Below are 20,371 nucleotides of genomic sequence, written 5' to 3' on the forward strand. Positions count from 1 at the left end.
GCATTATATACCTACTTTATATTATGTTACATTTAACAAACAATCCTGTTGGAAGAACATCCACAACTGAGTGTTATAGCAGAGGTTGGAACCGCACTTCAGTTGTAAATTACTTTATTTTCACACAGCCGGTTTCAGATTGTTATAAGCCCGTCCTCAGGTGCCATACTGGAAATAGCAAAAGACAGGAGATAATTTTCACACGCTGCAACACACACAAAAACAAAAAACAAATTTTTTCATAGAATTTTTTAAAAGCTCCTAAAAAACATTTCAAAAACATTTTGAAGTCACTGGCCGGGCTCGTAGCTGTGAAACCTATGTCAATGCGCAAGTGGCACCAGACAGTACCACGGATGACTGCTTCGGTAGGGAATATATACAAATAATATCATGACACTTATGCTGTGCTGTGGTCCCAGAGCACCGCATGTAGCGGGTGCAGTGTGCTGCCTGTGAGCGCAGACCAGGGTGTAGCGGATGCAAACGAGGAGGCAAATTGGAAACCATAGTGGCAAAAGTGCTGCCATCTGTTGATGGAGAGAAGTACACCGAGCCACTAGCCCAGCCATTCACAATTTCAATTTAGTGGTTTACATTTAAAATGAAGGAAAAACAAAAAAATTACATAAAAAATACACGATATAAGTTATAAGTGCATTATGCATAGTAAAGGAGCATATTGAACAGGTCAGTCCAGAACTGTGGTAAAAATTAGTGGAAGGTGCAATATAAAATTATTATATAAACTGTAAAGCGCAATGAAACTTTCGTTTTACATGAGTGGCAAACAAGTTTTAAATTTAGTGGGGATATATAAGTGGCAATGTGGAACAACGCGCCACAGTCATCAGTTAAAAGAACATGCACATGTGCCACTCCTATTTACAAGCTTTTGTTACTGATCAACAAGGAAGGCAGCAAAACCTTACACTCTATACTGTCAGAGAGTAATATGCCAATTAAGAAGGCACTTAAAGAAACAGATGCGTTATTCACCCCATTTCTTAAAAAAACTTTAATACCGATGTATCCGAGGACGCCGACTTTCAGGGACATCGTGGAACTTCATAAGCCACCGGTCCCTCTAAGGCCAATCATCAACACTATTAATGCCCCAGATTACTTATTGGCTAAGGAATTGCAAAGTTTCCTCAGTAAGCATTATTTGTTCCATGATGATCATGCCATCAAGGACAGAGAGGAGTTAATTACACATCTCAAACATGTAACTGAAACCAGTGATATGAATCTAGCAAGTCTCGACATCGTAAGCATGTACACGAATATTCCCTTTAAAGAGGTGATTCCTATTATTGAATCCAACTTACGGATGTTCTCTTGTCTAGATTCACAAAAATTAATGAATTCCTTCATTTCCTCAGAATTGTCCTGGACCATAATTACTTCGTCTTTAAAGACACCATACACGGGCAAACTGGTGGGTTAGCCGTGGGATCTCCCATTGCCAGTATAATAGCTAATGTTTACATCAATCTCATTGAACATCAGTTTTTTTCAACCCACCCACAACATCTTCAAAGAGTAGTATGCTACAAAAGATACGTCGATGACATCATACTTTTATATAATGGGACCGACACCCAGCTGCAACTTTTTCAACATTACTTTAATAAAATACCCCCCAAGATTCAGTGTACTATAGAATACCACTCTGGCTTTACACTCCCATTTTTATATCTGGAAATTTTGTTACAGAACAGTAATGTACACTTCAACATATTTAGAAAATCAACTATGACTAGTTCTATTATTCATTGCTCTTCAGTTCACCCAAAGCAGCAAAATATGGCAGCTCTTCATGCTATGCTTTACCATGCGGCCCGAGTCCCTCTCTCAAAAGAAAATTACCAGTGCAAGTTGGATACCATTAAATTCATAGCACATGCTAATGGCTACCAGCCAAATGTTGTTGATGTTCTTCATCAGCAAATGCAATCAAAAGGCGCTTCCAACGATCTGTAAGGGATTACCCTGTCATCTACTAATAATGATAACTCTAAAAACATTTTTGCAGGATCCCATATGTAGGTGTTATATCTGACAGGATTGGTAAATGGCTTAGGAAGGGGGGGAGGGGGGGGGGCTATACCCGCCTTCTACACCCTGCATAAGGTCAGGCACCTATTGAAGCACCACGAAACAAGAGAAGACAACTGCTACGCACAATCGGGCATCTATCGCATCCAGTTTAGTGAGTGCCCTTCCGCATACATAGGCCAAACTGGCCGTTCCTTTAGCATACGCTTCATAGAGCATCAGGATCTTAGCAATTCCAAATCCGCTCTCACCAACCACCTGAAGGATCATAACCATTCCATTTCAGATATAAACACAAGTTGCAGGATTATACATATTCAATGTAAGGGCTTGGTTTTAAACATTTTAGAAGAAATAGAAATCATCCGCAGCATTTGCTGTGATCCGTCTGGCATTTTGAATGAGCAAACTGTGCATAAGCATGCAGTCCTGCTGAATAACTTTTATTTCCTGAAGCAGCATCCAGCCTCATTTCCTTCTCTTTCTGGTCTCTGATTACTGTACGCCATACATGTATACTATTTTTAATCAGGTCAGTGTTTTTTTTATGGCCTTCAATAGGCTAAACGAATGTACGTCATATGCCTGTTTTCTTTAGTGAGGTCCGCAAGGTCCACCCAGTTCATTTTATATAGCTGTAAAATTGTCCTCTCTTAATAAATGTTGCATGTTTTCATTTCATCCGACGACTATGGCACATTATAGTACTGTGGCATTATCTGTGCCCCCACTAATTAAAAATTTACCTTTCATGATGTAAAGTGCATCTCAGGTCTTATCTAATGTAATTAATTGTCGGCTGTTGGTTAGCAGTTTTAAATTGACCCCACTTTTAATGTGTCCTTTTAATACTATCACTGCTAGCTATTAATTGGCATATTACTTTCTGACAGTATAGACTGTAAGGTTTCCTACTTCCCTCGTTGATCAGTAACGAGAGCTTGTAAATAGGAGTGGCACATGTGCATGTTCTTTTAACTGATGACACATGTGCATGTTCTTTTAACTGATGACACATGTGCATGTTCTTTTAACTGATGACTGTAAAGTTTCATTGTGCTTTATGGTTTATATAATAATTTTATATCGCACCTTCCACTCATTTTTACCACTGTTCTGGACCGACCTGTTCAATACACTCCTTTACTACGCATAATGCACTTTTAACTTGTATCATGTATTTTTTACGTAATTTTTTGCTTTTCCTTCATTTTAAATGTAAATCAATAAATTCAAATTGTGAATGGCTGGGCTAGTGGTCCCGTGTTCTTCTCTCCGTCAATAGATGGCAGCACTTTTGCCACACTGGTTTACCAATTTGCCTCCTCGTTCACATCCGCTACTCCCTATTCTGTGCTCATAGGCAGCACACTGTGCCTGCTACATGCAGCACTCGGGGGACCACAGCACAGCGTAAGTGTCGTGATATAATTTGTATATATTCCCTACCCAGGTAGTGGTACATAGTACTGTCTGGTGCCAATTGCGCATTGACATAGGTTTCACAGCACCTAGCCCAACTGGCAATTTCAAAATGTTCTTTAAAAGTTTTTAAAACCTTTTAGAAAAAAAATTTGTTTTTTTTTTTTTTTGCTTTTGTGTGTGTTGTGGCATGTGAAAATTATCTCCCGTCTTTTGCTATTTCCAGTACGACACCTGAGGATGGGCTTATAATAGTCCGAAACCAGTCGTGTGAAAATAAAGTAATTTACAACTGAAGCGATATTTTCAACCTCTGCTGTTACATTGTTTAACATTCATTTCATCTCTGCGTCCTTCTAGTGTTACTTGGCTCATGCATTTACGTGATTTCATCTGCTTATTTTCAGTATCTGACAGCTGTAAACAGTTCATTTATTAATTTCTCTTTTTTACAGTATTGCCTGGGCAAATGGGACCCACAGCAACTGATAAGTTGGAATTGGCTAGAAGATTAGCATCCCGCATCAACATGGCTAAGAACTTGGGAGCTGAGGCCAAGGGGGCCACACAACAAGCTGCTGAAGCTATTCTGAAGGGAGGTGGATCACAGCCACTTATCACGGTAATACATCATGGGCCACTCTCACACCCACACTCCACTCTCTCTCTCTCTCTCTCTCTCTCTCTCTCATATCTGTGTACCTGCCTTTCACCAACTCCCTTTCTCCCATCTCTTTCTTTGTAATTATAGATTATTCTACTCTTTCCATGATGTTGGATTGTGTTTTTGGATTGTTATTTGTTCCGTACGATTAATGTGAAATGATATTTTATAAATCCTTGCAGCTGAATTTATTTTTTGTTATCTTTGCCTTATAACTAATGACTGTTGTAAAGAGACGCCAACCCATAAAATTTTTTGTATGAAGGAATGTTTATTATATGCATTCTGTTCTTACCAGCAACAATTAGTACAACACGACCAGTAGACTGAACACAACTGTATTTCACTGAAGCATTAATAACTTGAACATGGTATTTAAGCAACATTAAACAGGAACCAATTACGTACACAAAGAGCTGTAGCTATACATGTAGAGAACTGAGGTCGAGCAGAGCTCGGCCAGCCTTAGAGAGACTGGGATCCAGGTGGGCTCCGACTGTCATCTCTCTCTCTCTCTCTCTCTCTCTCTCTTGTCACACACACACACACACGCACACGTACGTACGTGTACACACGTCTGAGGCACCCTCTACAGTCTACAGATGACATAGCACTGCCACACTTGCGGTCTTTTGAAAGTGCGCACATGTATCACTGCATTCCTCCCCTCTTATGGAGGTCACAGATTCTTGAGATGTCCATGCTGTCCTCCTCGTCTGCTGTGCTCAGGCTGAGATGGCGTGCTGCAACAGGAGCATATGGTATGAAGATGAAGTGCTTTGGGCACGGAAACTTTCTGTGCCCACCTTCCCGTGCCAAACCATATGTCGACTTCGGGGCTGCTTCTATGTCAACTTCGGGCATCAGCTCTGGTGATAGTGCTTGCAGTGCTAATGGTACTGGTATCAGCAGTTGCTCAAGAACAGGTGATGGAATTCCTGACAATGGTGTCGGAAGCAATAGAAGAACTGCTGGTTTGGCCACCGATGATGGACGCCCTCAACTGCATGGGATTGGAGAACCGGCAGCAGCAGGTGATCCGACTCCCATATGGATGGGCTCAGAGGCAATGGTGTGACATTAGGGGATGCCTGCCCATTCATGCGAACGTGAAGCTAATTGTGTTACCTTGAGCAGAGACTGTCCTCTGTGAGGATGTCACAGAGACGCCACCCAGGGCATCTGATGATGACAGCTGGAATCCATTTAGGACGATGTCCAAAACCACGTGCCTAGACAGCCACATCAGGCTATGAGAGACGCGGTGGCTGCATGGATTGATGTCCAGTTGGAGCGCACAGGAGATGTAGCAGCGTTGTCGGCTGACACCCGTGGAGGAGATGTGCCAGGCTCTTCTTGCAGAACCGCATGAAATGGTACAATGAGAGGAACTGATCTAAGGCAGTGTTGGATGAAGAAGTGGCAACATACCTTTTCATCTGAGTTTTTAATGTTCACACTAGGCACTCTGCCTCACTGTTAGATTGCGGTTGGAATGGTGGGTGAGGATGTGATGTACATCACGAGAATAGCAAAATGCCGCAAACTCTTGCGATGAAAATTGTGGACCATTGTTGGACACTAACATCATGGGTGAGCTTATGAGTGAAAACATTTTGGACAAGGCTGTGCCTGTAGCTGTTGTGGATGTGGAAACACAACGAATGACATACAGAAAATAAGAATATGTGTCAACGACCAACAGCTAATAAACATTGAGAAAGGGGCTAGCAAAATCGACATATATATGGTCCCATGCATGTGACAGCATCAGCCAAGATGACGATGCTTGTGGAGCTGCTCGGTACACTGCACTCTGTGAACGGGAGGCAACCTGCCAGATAATGTCATTGTCCAAGCGAGGCCAAAACATGTCTCGACGGGCCAATGCTGTTGTGCATGTCACAGCCCCATGATCTGCTTGTAATAAATGGAGAACCTCCAAATAAGCACCGAGGGGATCACTACCAGAGGGGTCACATGTTCCATGTCTAAAAGCAGAACACCATCCACTACAGAGAATTGATGTTGAAATGCGTAATAATTACATAGGGGGTTGGACACACCAGAAGGTGATGAATCCGTCAGCCATATTGTATGAATAGCATCGGCATTTGCACGTTGATTTGTAGGGTGGAAATGAATCTCGTAGTTGTAACACAAAATGAAAAGAGCCCAATGTTAAATGTGATGTGCCACTTTATCTGGTAATGACGCAGGAGGACTGAATAAGGAAACCAATGACTTGTGACGGGTGACTGGATCGAATTTGGTACCATAGTGAAAAGCACGGAATTTCTTCACAGGATATACAATGGCCAAAGCAACCTTTTCCATCTGAGAATACCTAGTTTGAGTAGGAGTCAGCATTTTTTAGGCATAAGCAATAGATCACACAGAGCCATCAGGACATCTGTGAGCCATTACCACCCCCTACCCACACTGTGAAACGTCCACTGCAAGGACCAAGTGTAGGCCTGGTTGGTGCAGACTGTAACATGGTCTTAAGGGTGGAAAACACGGTTTCACAAGCCAGTGACCAGTGAAATGGAGGCCCTTTGCACAGCAACGCGTGTAATGGATGCAAAGTTCTTTGACTACTGTAGGGCATGGGAGGGCCACAGTAGCAAAAACATGTTGATGCAGGGGTTTGAGATCCTTGTGAGAAACTTCAAACCCAAGATAAATAATAGAAGGTTGAAAAAATTGACATTTTCTAAATGACAATTCAACCCAGCCACTTGGAGGACAGAAAAAAAAGAGTACAGGTAGTTTGTAACTGTTCCTCCGTGGAGGCACTGGAAACTACAATGTCATGCAAATAATTTGGTCAGCCTGGCACAGATGCTGTAAGTTGTTCAAAAAAATGTTGAGAAATTGTGGGAGCAGTGGCAACTCTAAAAGGCGATCACAAGTATTGGTGCAATACAAAAGGGGTATTGACAATTAACATAAGTTGTGACTCTTCATCTAAATGAAGTTTTAAATAGACATCTGACAAATCTATTTTTGAGAAATATTAACCTTGTAACAACTTTGCAAAGAATTTATCTGGGTGCGGTATCGGGTATGTATCCACTATAGATTGTGCATTCACAGAAACTTTAAAATCGCCACAGAGGCATATCCAGCCCGACAGTTTCTTTGCTACAACAAGGGTTAGCCCATTCACTTGATGCAATAGGCCAAACAATGCCGGATTCCGTGAGCCGATCTAATTCATCTTTGACTTGTTCTCTGGGTGCCACTGGAATCAGACTGATCCAGAAAAAATGAGGCTGAGCAGAGTTTTCATGGTAACGTGTGCTTGAAAATTGTTTGCACACCCCCATCCAGAAGGCAACAAAGAGGAAAACTCAGAACATAATGTTTCTAACTGTGTATACGGTTGTTCAGGCACTAAATTCAGTTCATCTGAGGAGGTAAAACCAAACAACGTAACAGCATCTAATTCAAAAAGATTCTCCCAATATGTGTTACTTACAACAAGAAATGTATGTGACCGGGCTACTGATTTGTAGGTCACTGAGGCAGAGAATTGGCCGAGAATAGGAATACTCTGTTTATTGTAATTTACTAACTTTTGTGACAGAGAGAAAAAGCAGAGAGGTGCCCAAGTCCATATAAGTTTGTGAATTTCACAAGATTATTGCAGCTTTTATATCCACTTGCATGTGCAGAACTTTACAAAAAACCATAACATCAATGAAAAGCTTGTTTGGCGTTACGGAAATAGTCGATACAGTGTTTATGTCCATATCTGCATCAGGATCGTTGTGCTGAATTTTTCATTATAAACTGAAGCAATGTGACTTTTTTGTTGCAATTATGACAGGTAGCGCAGCACTTGGGGCAGTCAGTGTTCACGGTTAATGGAACAATAAGGGCAGGACAGGAGCATGCAAGGCATACGTTGCTCTTTACTGGCCTGTTTACGTTGTTGGTGTATCTGCTGCTGGGAGCAAGGTCAGCCACCTTGACGCTTTGATTGTGTACGGACCGTCACGAACGTGTCTTCCCCCCTGCCAACTATCTGAAGCTTGATGTGGAGGAGTGGATGCCCAGATGTTTTGAAAGTTCAAATGTTGATGCATTATGGTGTAGGCAGTGCACATGCTAATACCCAGTAACAGATGGATCTTGTCCATGGTGATTCTGCGGTTGTCCAAGACTAAAACATTCACTTCCACAACCATTTCTGGTGCGATGACACGATGAGCATGTCCAGGACGTGCATTGTCTTCCAGTGACTTGCGCCACTCAAGGAATCGTTTGCACCATTCCACAACAATTGAACAACTCGGACTGTACTCACTATACACAGCCTTCATCCGTCGATACATTTCACGGCCTCCAATTCCCTCCGCCACCAAAAATTGAATCACTCCTTGTTGTTCTTGCTTACTCACCTGCATGTTCAGTAGTGGACGATAACTTGTGTGACCACCTTTTCTTCGGTGTGAAACCACACTGGTGGTAGGCAATATCAAACGGTGAGTAAGTGTCAGTCTCTCTACCAGTAGATGGCGCCACCATACCTGCAGTTACGTGGTGCCACCTTATGTGTAAGGCAAATGTAGACGCACTGACTAGGTTTCATTTGAGTGAACCTCATACGTTGTTTCCCAGGAGGAACGGTCAGTGTTCAATGATATTACAGGAACTACCAATCATGCAAAGCAAAAAAGTCTAGTAAATATGGGCTCTGAAAACATACCTTAAAAGGTATGAGCACTTCATCATCTTTAATACTGTGAAACAAATCATTTCTGATGCAAGCTCATTGCTTTCCATATTTTGAGAGGAGTATGGATCAAAACAAGAAAAAAAAATTGTAATTAATATGGGCTCTAAAGTGCATACCATAAAAGCTATGAGCATTTGTTCAGTAGAAGAGCTATGTTTCACAGCAGCAAAGATTATTAAGTGCTCATAGCTCCTAAGATATGCTCTTTAGAGCCCATGTTTAGTGGACATTTTCTTCTTGTTTTGGTCCATACAACCCCTGCTAAAAATACGGAAAGCAAAGAGCTTGCATTAGAAGAGATTTGTTTCATTGCATTAAATATGAAGAAGTGATCATGGTTCTTAAGGTATGCATTTTAGAGCCCATATGTACAAGGCTTCCCAGATTTTAATGTTTTAAGTTTCTAAAAACACTCTTGACAGTTGTACAATAATCATTCAAAAAATAAACAAGTATTTTGTCCTACATACAAAGAGTTGTTACTAGTATTACAGATAAAGAGTTTAAATTTGCCTCATCCATGCATTTCCTTCCCAACATAGTCAACTGAAACACTGAGGTTTTTCTTGTGATTATTGTTACTGTGAGATGTTTCAGGTACCTTGTTGTTGTTGTTTTCAGTATTCAGGCTTTTTGATGCAGCTCTCCATGTTAATCTATGCTCAGTAAGCCTCTTCATCTCCCAATAACTACCGCATCTTGCCTTTATATCATGTTCAACCAAGACACCTTCCTTAATGTTCTCATCGTTATCAGAATGGTTACCAACAGTATTGTCCCTTGACTTTTGGAAAGAGTGCTAGTCCAAATGTGCCAGTTCAGGAGTTTTTCTTTGTTTATACAGTGACGTGTTTCAGCATCATGAACACTTGTTCACATATTGTTCAGTTAGTGTGAACTTTCATATTGGCATCTTATCCATAGAATGTGACAAATCTGTGTTGAATTTTTCACGCGACTATTTCTCACATTTTGATCTGTGTGAATTGCAGTGGGCATGGTCACTTTCACAGCTACGTACAATCACCGCATGTGTAGATCTGTGGTATGAGGTGCACTAGGCAAGTCTGTACACTTTATTTGATGTAGTACACAGAATGAAAGATCTATTTATCATCCATGCGCAGATTCTCTTTGTGCTCTTACTGACCTTTGTACATAGGACTTAATTTCTATGACTGTAACCTGAGAATTATAGGATAGAATATTCACATATTAATATTCAAGCAATTCTTGTTCAGTACATGCTACAAGTTTCATGAAGATTCTCAGTGTGAAAGTACACTGCTTTTAGATGTTTGTCATTAGATAATAAAGGAAAAATTAACTGAAGTTTGGTTTAACAAAAAAGATCACTGCATTTTCCTCCCATAGTTCAATTTTAGTTATATTTTTCTGTGGGAGTGCACCTCAGAAGACCATGCATTGATTTATACTGCTTCATTCATTAAAATATTTTAGCTAGTACTTAATACTTTATCTTGGTAATCATTGTCGTAATTATACATCCGAGGTAAACTGTCTCTGTACATGTGTGTTAGTATGATTCTTCAAGTTCATCAGTTTGTGAGATAACACAACATGTGCAATTATCAGTTGTAATAGTACTGTTCTAATATTTGTGATGATGCTGGCTGTTGTTGCACTAATCTCGAATAGCAGGATTCCATGTACAGGCTTTTCCTCTGGCAAATTGCCTCAGAATTATTTTTTTGTGTTTTATACTGCTTCATTCATTAAAATATTTTCGCTAGTACTTAATACTTTATCTTGGTAATCATTGTAGTAATTATACATTAGTATTTGGATTTTATTTGTCGACAGTCCATCCAGTTGCTTTTTTCTTATATAAATGTTACCAATTTTCACACAAAATAATTGTGATTTGGGCTGTATTTAAATAAAATGCTTTGTAAGAAATAGTCTTTGTTGCTCCAGACATTTGTCAAAAGCCAATGCATTAGCATTTCATTCTCTTGAGAGACCACTGAACAACTAGTTAACTTGTAAGCATTATATTGAGTGCACCAGTTGCTGTTTTACAACTGCCACCTCTTCCTCTTTAAACATCCTCAATGCTACTTATTCTGATTTTCTGCCTACAAACTCAGTTCTGCGAAGCTGCTGTCTGATACTTGCTTTTAATATACTGTTTATTAGGCCAAGACTGTAGCAGAACAGCTGGCTGCCAAACTGAACACGAAACTGAATTACCAGCCGAAAGAAGAAGATGACAAAGGTGATGAAGATCAAGTTGAAACATTCCGCAAGTATGAAGAAGAACTGGAAATTAATGACTTCCCACAACAAGCAAGATGGAGAGTCACATCCAAGGTAAACTGTCCCTGTACATGTGTGTTAGTATGGTTCTTCAAGTTCTTCAGTTTGTGAGATAACACAACATTTGCAATTATCAGTTGTAATAGTACTGTTCTAATATTTGTGATGATGCTGGCTGTTGTTGCACTAATCTTGAATAACAGGATTCCATGTACAGGCTTTTCCTCTGGCAAATTGCCTCAGAATTATTTTTTGTGTTTTATCCTTTCCCGTTGTCGTGATATACTGTTATGCACCAAGAAAAGCACGTAGGCCATCTCAGTTTTTGTGGAAATAAAGAGCTGATATGCTTTGGTTCAGAATGCATTGAAATCTGTTTGGAAGTGCATATGTTTGTAATTACCTAGTTCATGAACTTTAGGCAGTGAGCTCATGTGCATTATACCGACCACACTAATTGTTCTTTTTTGCTGCTTTGTAATTATATGAGAATCACTTTAACTTATTTTTTATTACTTAGCATTAAAAATGCATTGTAGAAATGTGTACCAAGCGTATAATACTTCTTGCAAAAACATAAAAACATCTGTCTAACAGTGAGTCATGCTGGATTTGTCATCCTGCCTATAGATTTCGACTTGTTGATTTTGTTTCTTTGTATTCTCTGTTGCTGATTTTTACTTTCCAAGAACATTTACTTATCGTTCTTCTTATCATTCTTCATATACAAGTTGTCTTCACCTTTAAATTTCTTGTACCTAAAACTTCTTTAACAGCTGCTCAAAAATTGGTATTTCAGATGGTAATACGACAAGTTCTTCTCTGTTGTTCACATCACTTTATCATGGAATCTGTAATTATTAATTTTTATTAATAATGCAAATCATCATTGAATTTGTTATGCAAGAACTAATTAATATCACACATTATTTTATCTTTTTTATCTTCATTATTAATGTTGTTATTACCATTTATTATTTTGTTAATAATGCAAATTATTATTATTATTTTGATTGCTACATAGTATTTTTTGAGTGTGTTGTTCCTGGTCAGATGTAAGAGAAGGCCTTAAGGCCCTAATTTGGTCAGGCTGAATAAGCAACAAATAAATAAATAAATATTGTCAGTCATCTCTCTTATTGCAACAAAGAAAATTTAAGGTTTTCAAGAACACCATTTTGTGGTAAATAATTGGGAAAGATAAGAAATCACTTCTGCCAGTAAAATTTGTTGAGAAGTGTACTAGGTAAGATACTATTTAGTATCTCCTGAATATCAATTTACAGTTCTTAACCAATCTTTACTCACTGACTGTGTGAAACTTATCAGTTAATATTTTATACAAACTATTGGTTTTCTTTTATGATTAAAATCTTCAGTACATCAAAAATAGAGTACACTAAATATTAGATTTTGATCACAATAATGTCAGTATATTCTGAGTTCTAATCTCAATGTTCTGTTGCTGGAACACCTAGACTACTGCTTCCACTTACATTTTTCTCAACAACTTATTGTAATACACTGTTATGGATCGTCATTTCCCATTAGTGCATGTAATTAAGCACAAAACTAATTTTATTTATTTATTTATTTTCCAGGAGGCACTAGCACAAATAAGTGAATATTCCGAGGCTGGCATCACAGTACGAGGTACCTATTATCCCCCGGGCAAATCACCCCCAGAAGGTGAACGTAAGCTGTACCTGGCAATTGAAAGCACAAATGAGCTTGCTGTATCAAAGGCAAAGATCGAGATTACCAGGCTCATCAAGGAGGAGCTTCTAAAATTACAGAGCTCAGCACATCATCTTATGAACAAGGCTCGATACAAAGTGCTTTAAGATAATGTGTATATTGGGTGTACAACTGGACAGAGGCTACAGTGTGAGATTGTTAACAGAAACAGTCCTGTTATAGTGGAATAATAAAGAAATAATTTTACTGGGAATGCTGGACAGTGTTTGTTTTTCAGTAAGAAGTGAACAAAAGAACATGGTTCAGCTTCTGGACCTATATTTTACCGGAAGTGCATTATGCAGCATGACAGAATTATTTTTCTGTGTGTATAACAAGAAAGAGGTTCTAACTCTGATGCAGAAAGTGGACTGCTGTAAGAAATACAGAGCTTTGTGACATCAGTTATACAAGAATGATTGTACATATCCCTACCTGTTATTAAATATATGTGCTTATGCTTGTCACTATAGTTCGCGTATTTTAAAAGTTCTGTATATGTATATATCTCAGAGGTCCTTTGACAACCATACAAAAATAAAGTAACCTTAAAGAAGATTGTGTTTTCTTTGATAGAAATATAGATACATCTACATAGATACTCCGCAAGCCACCATAAGGTGGGTGGCGGAGGATACCCTGTACCACTACTTGTCATTTCCCCTCATGTTCCACTAACAAATAAAGCAAGGGAAAACAACTTGTACTCATGGTCCTTAAGCACGGTGTATGTTGGCAGGAGCAGAATCATTCAGCAGTCAGTTTCAAATTCTGGTTCTCTAAATTTTCTCAATAGTGTTTCCAAAAAAGAATGCCACTTTCCTCCAGAGATTCCTATTTGAGTTCCCTAAGCATTTCCGTAACACTCAAGTTTTGTTCTAACCTACCAGTAACAAATCTAGCAGCACCCCTCTGAAATGTTTTGATGTCTTCCTTCAGTCCAACCTGGTACAGATCTCAAACACTTAAGCAGTACTCAAAAATAGATCGCACCAGCATCCTATATGCAGTCTCCTTTACAGGTGAACTACTCTTTCCTAAAATTTTCCCAATAAACCAAAGTCTACGATTTGCCTTCCATATCAGTTTTCATATACTTGTTCCACCTCATATTGCTTTGCAACGTTACACCCAGATATTTAAATGACTCGATTGTGTCAAACTGGACACTAGTAATACTGTATTCGAACATTACAAGTTTTTTCTCCCTACTAATCCGTATTAACTTACATTTTTCCTCATTTAGGGCTAGCTGTCATTCATCGCACCAACAGGAAATTTTGTCTAAGTCGTCTTGTATCTTCGTAGAGTCACTCAACTTCGACACCTTACCATACACTACAGCATCATCAGCAAATAATTGCAGACTGCTGCCCACCCTGTCCAGCAAATCATTTATGTATATAGAGAACAACAGCAGTCCTATCACACTTCCCCGAGGCTGTCCTGGCAATACCCTTGTATCTGAGGAAGGACAGTGTACCGGGACGTATTATTTAAGAAGTCTTTGACCCACTCGTATATCTGTGAACTTATTCCATATGCTCGTACCTTCATTAACAGCCTGCAGTGGGGCACCATGTCAAATGCTTTCCGGAAATCTAGGAATATGGAATCTGCCTCTTGTCCTTCATCCATAATTCTCAGTATATCATGTGAGAAAGGGCAAGCTGAGTTTCGCTTGAGCGATGCTTTCTAAAACGGTGCTGATTCGTGGACATAAGCTGCTTAGCCTCAAGAAAGTTTGTTATTTCGAACTGATAATGTGTTCAAGGATTCTGCAGCAAGAGACGTTAGGGATATTGGTCTGTAATTTTGCAGGTTTGTTCTCTTGCTTTTCTTATATACTGGAGTCACCTGCGGTTTTTCCAGACGCTTGGGACTTTGTGCTGGGTGAGAGATTCCTGATAAATGCAAGGTAGGTAGGGGGCCAATGCCATAGAGTACGCTTTGTAAAATCAACCTGGTATTCCATCAGGACCTTGTGATTTATTTGTTTTCAAATCTTTAAGTTGCTTCTCTACGCCAGGTATGCTTATTTCTGTCTCATCCATAGTGGAGTCTGCCTGTTGGTAAAATGATGGTACGTTTGTACAGTCCTCCTGCTTGAACGATTTCTTGAACTTAAAATTTGAAACGTCGACTTTTGTTTTGCAATCTTCAGCTGCAGACTGGGCAACAAGGGACTGAGTGGGAGCCTTAGACCTGCTTAGGGATTTTACAGAATTGTTTTGGGTTCTCTGCCAGATCTTTTCTAAATTATGATAGTGGCGGTTGTTGTATGCTTCATGCATAGATCTTTTCAGAGGTGCTCGAATCTCTTCTAAATTCTCTTGTTGTAGTTTGAGTGCAACAGCCTCTGCTTCCTCAGCATCTTACGAATTCTGCTATTAAACCATTGTGGGTCTTTTTCATCCTTTATCCAGTTACTAAGCACGTAACTCTCCAGACCATGATTTACAATCTGCTTACCGTATTTACTCGAATCTAAGCCGCACCTGAAAAACGAGACTCGAAGTGAAGGAGGAAAATTTTTCCCGAATCTAAGCCGCACCCGAAATTTGAGACTCGAAATTCAAGGGGAGAGAAAAGTTTTAGGTCGCACCTCCAAATCGAAACAAAGTTCGCTTAGTTGTAATATGAGACACAGTTTAGGTCGAATGAATGACGATACAGCTGCAGTAGTTTGGTTCGAGTCGTAAGCTTAGCAGTTACGGTTTACCAGGTAGCCATTGCTACGCGTCACGCGCTCCGTCCGTATTTATACGGATATCCTTCCTTTTTCACGTGCTTTGTCTGGTTTGAATTGATTGCTTATTTTTCTTTGATCTGATAAGTGCCGTTCTCTTTGTTATAGGTGTTTACGTCACTCTAAGCTGAAAATGCATTACTGTACTGTGTCATGCATTGTTTGTCGCATTCTGATAGTGCGTGTTTACGGCCTGTCGCCGCTTGCGGCGTGGCTTGCGTTTGTGCGCGCTACCGCCGCTTACAAATAAAAAATAGAGAGGAGTCGTCTCATTAGCGAAATATTTGTTGTTACTTACACTACTTCTTTCTTTGATAATGATCAACAAGAACCAAGTAATAGACTGCGTATGATAGATGATGTTCTGAACAAAATTTTAGCGAAAATTTTTCTCCATTTGAAAATCTTTGCAGGCGCCTCTTAAGTTCATTACATTCTGCACAGAAATTAGTCATCTTAGATTTAAAAATCTAGTCAGTTGCCGTGCTTCATTTCTGACTGTATCACTATCAGGCATAAGAATAATACGAATATAAACATGACATGATATGTACATTCTTCCGCGTTTGCTGTTGTCTTACTCTAGTTTCGTAGTTTATTAGGCAGACAGGATTTAAATGAGATAGTAGCAAACACGAAACAATACATGGCAAAAGGTTTATATTCGTATTAATCTTATGGCGAAGAGAATACTACATGTGATTCACAATTCATAAAAGCTCCTATTAGCAACCATCTCTTCTCACAGGTAGGAAAAAATTCAGAACGTAGAGTTGGCCATATTTACAAACATCCCAAACAGTCTTGCCAGTCGGATTTTCGTAGTACATTGAAATGCTGCTACATTCGAAGATCAACAATACAGAATTTGTATTTACTTCGTTGGATAATGTACCAAAACGCAGTGGTGGAAACTCTGGGCGGAGGAAAAAGGCTCGTCTTCCAATTTTTTTTTTTTTTTTTAATTTATTTACTGACGCAGAGATTTTGGTGCCAGTATTTATCTTTGTGCCTACAAAGCATGCCTGTGTGGCGCTACATATATTCAACGGCAGAAGTTAGTTGTGGTGGCACCCACCAACATTTTTCAGAACTCCCGCTTGCTTTGCACTCGATTCTAAGCCGCAGGCGGTTTTTTGGATTACAAAAACTGGAAAAAAAGTGCGGCTTAGATTCGAGTAAATACGGTAAACTTTACCCATAATTCCTCGACATCCACCCTACTGGTACTAAGTGATGTCAATTCACTGTCTAAGTAAGACGTTAATAACTGCTTGTCTGCTCTATGTAGTGGAAACACTCTCCTCATCTTCTTGACCAGTTTACTAACTTTCATAATCATAGTTGCTATAATGACATAATGATCACTAGTGCCCGTTTATATACTGACCTTGTCGATATATTTCGATTGCTTGTGGTCTGCCGAGACAATTCTCAGAAAACATGTTCAAAAGTATTTTGCTTGGCTGTCTCTGTGCCCCCCTCCCAATGAATCCATAGACATCCCAGTGTATACTTGGCAGGCCAAAGTCGCCTCCAATTAGTATTGCATGATCTGAGTATTTATGCATTATTGATTGTAGACTTCCTTTGAATGATTCTATAACTGCCACAGCAGAATTGGGTAGCTGGTAAAAACAGGTCAGGAATGAGAAAGGGAAAATTATGTTGAAATCTACACGTAAAGAATGTAGATTTATTTTCTAGAGCCTACAGGTTGCATAATGAGGTGGAGTCAACTCTTTGTTTTTCCTTATTCTTTCTTTCTTTTCTCTGATTTAATGGTACATTATGTATCTTCTTAGTTTAATTTTAATAACAACAACAAGACTATTGTTTTATCTTTGGTGATTGAGTGGAGATAACAATGTATAAATATGTGTTATATTTCATTCCTCCCAACACAAAGGTGATCACAAGAGGACCAAAAATGTACTTCGTTGGACTACAAATGAGGTTTCAGTCACTTTTAGCCCCATGGTAATTCACTGCAATGACGCATAAAGGGAAGAAAGTGAAAAAAATGGCCAGTCTCCACATTTCCTTTATATGTTGTGAATAAAACTGAAGAAGAAATACGTTACATTTGCTAGAGTGTTTTTAACATTACAAAACTTTGGTTTTTGAATCGCACCACTTATCCTGATTGTTTTTAAATTAATTCATAGCAGTACTTAAGAAGAAAATTATGCTATGTTTTTGTTTTATAAATTTACTGCAAGAAATCTTCAGCAACAACTTATAATGCTGAGCCGTGTGCAGCTCGTGTTCAGGTCATTTATTGTTTGTCATCTTCAATTACGGTACTGCCACCTCGTTTTCTTATTCCGTTTACTGGCGTCACTAACTTCCTGCTTTACTTTCCCGTAAGCGGCAGCAGCAGTGTGTATTGATAAGTGCACTGTCGTACCATCTCTGGAGCGACCAATAGGATTTCCGGGTCATCATGTATCTGCCAGTCAATTGGAGATGGACCAGCAGTGAGGTCGAGGACGGAGCGCTGGTGAGGCACGGACAGCCGGTGCTTGCCGACCACTCGGAAATTAAAAAGGCAGAAGGCCTTATCTTAAATCAGTTCTTTCGATTAGGCTGAAGGCCCAAACAATCTTACGCCTTTACACCTTAAGGGCAAAACCACCTTAATTTAAAAATCGGCTAGAAGCCATACAAAGAAAAGGCAGTACACCCAACGGCGCTCAGAAGTTTCCGAGGGTCGGCCTGGAATTCAAACGCTAACGTTCGCTTTGGTGGGACAGGCAGTCGGCCCAACCATTCTCGATCCGACGACAACCCAATCAACAGACAGTCAACCGACTCACCAACAAGATAACTTCCGCTCCACCCGACCAGCACACAACAGGGAGTTCAATGGAACAACATAGAAGGTAGTGGTGCCCACAACCAATTATACATTGAGCTGTCAAACTACACACTGTGCTGGACAGCGACAACACGATGATGATAATACACTGCCTGAATTTATGTCAACGGCCATGGATGGTAACCGGAACGTTAACGGCCACAAGGCAGAAGATTCCTCTGGTGCACTTCAATTCAAAATAACCAAGCACAGTTAAACTCCACCGGAGGGTGGCAAAAATTTGCCCACTTGAAAACACACATTGTTGCTCATGGGAATGTCGCAACAGCCGACAAAAAACTCCAAATGACACAATGTTAACAGTCGTGACTTGCTGGTAGATTAAGTCAAACTCAACTTTTGTGTCTAGGATCGGTGAGCCATGGACCTCGTAGCAATGGGAACAGCACCACAAACTACAACCGTGTGTGGATGCTGCCAGTGGCCTTGGCCAAACTACGCGCCGCGATTTCCCCGCTGCTCCACGCTAACCGACCAACTCCCAGGCCCAGGAACAGTGAAAGGACCAAACATACATAGGCTGATGAGACGACCAACCAACGGTCGTCCTGCTCCAACCTCCCCCTGTCGGACAGTTCATGTGTGTCACCAGTGGTCGGTGAGCACTGGCTGTCCGTGCCTCACCGGCACTCCATCCCCAATTTCACTGCTGGTCTGTCTCCAACTGACTGGCAGACACATGATGACCTGGAAATACTATCGGTCGCTCCAGAGATGGTACGATAGTGCACTTACCAATACGTGCTGCTGCTGTTGCCGCTCACGGGAAAGTAAGGCAGGAAGTTAGTGATGCCAGTAAATGGAATAAGAAAACAAGGCGGCAGTACCGTAATTGAAGATGACAAACAATAAAAGGCCTGAACATGAGCCGTGCATGGCTAAAATATTTTGAATGAATCCAATCTTTCTATGGTAGCATCTACTAAAAGATCATGTATGGAGTAAAAGTAATACCTAACCAGCTTGTAAAAGCCCTGACTGTCAAAAGGCACATGAACAAGACAGAACTTTGGTATCTTTCAGACAAATCTTTTTTGAGAGCTATAGAGTTTACAAAATCACAAATAAATAAAATCAAAAGAAAAGATACATTCACATCTTTCCTTTTTTGTCTTGCCTGTCTTTACTCTTAAAATTATTTACATCCTGCCAGAACCTTCCACTAAGCCTAGAAAAAAGAATGGAGCACAGGAAGTATGGTAAGTTCGTAGTCTCCTACTCTTTGGTGTTATCCACTGAATATTTTAATTTATGAACTACTGTGCAGCCCAAAGTGGTGTTAAGTGTAAAAGAGAGCATTATTTTCTTTTTTCAAATTTTGCAATATTTTTCTTGAAACTACCACTGTGCCTCAGTGGCATGATGTAGGTTACGTAAGCAGCTTCGCAGCACAATGGATAGATCCCATGCTTGGTTTTGTTGAGCTAGGGGCGCTACCTGCAGGGATGCTGAGCAAGTATTGCTTTCAGGAGGTTCAAAGCCAACCAATGGGAGAGCAGAAATTAGTCACGTGAGGGGTGCAGGTTGACCAGTGAGACAGTGGCTACAGCAGGAGATCGTTCTCTTGTCTACCAGCCCTCCTACTCTATGGATGTGTCTGCCTGTTTTTCCCATTGAGGGTGAAATTCCCTCCACCACCTAGGCACGGTTCTCTCCGCAGTCAAAACAGACCCCATAGAATGAGAGCAGGAGAATAAATCTCTTTTGTGGCAGCTCTTTCTTTCATTTCGTATGTTAGAGGGAACAGGATCAATCCTGGATGGCCACTCTCACTCCTTAGTCCATCCTGATACGTACCCTACATTTTCGCTCTAAGTCTGTAGCAATTTA

The 20,371-nt window shown here is 40.1% G+C and overlaps 1 protein-coding gene across 1 annotated transcript in view; it reads left to right on the forward strand.

Annotated features, from left to right (window-relative positions):
* LOC124596226 (probable ATP-dependent RNA helicase DDX46) overlaps positions 1–13,467 on the forward strand; it is a 172,767-nt gene extending 159,300 nt beyond the window's left edge. Inside the window, exons 18-20 of the mRNA XM_047135284.1 lie at positions 3,939–4,105; positions 11,055–11,228; positions 12,776–13,467. Of these exons, the coding sequence (XP_046991240.1) occupies positions 3,939–4,105; positions 11,055–11,228; positions 12,776–13,018 (584 nt within the window). The 3' untranslated portion in view covers positions 13,019–13,467. The remainder of the gene's footprint in view (positions 1–3,938; positions 4,106–11,054; positions 11,229–12,775) is intronic.
* Positions 13,468–20,371: the final 6,904 nt, after the last annotated feature.

This window comes from Schistocerca americana, chromosome 2, assembly GCF_021461395.2.
Source record: "Schistocerca americana isolate TAMUIC-IGC-003095 chromosome 2, iqSchAmer2.1, whole genome shotgun sequence".
Classification (NCBI taxonomy): domain Eukaryota; kingdom Metazoa; phylum Arthropoda; class Insecta; order Orthoptera; family Acrididae; genus Schistocerca; species Schistocerca americana.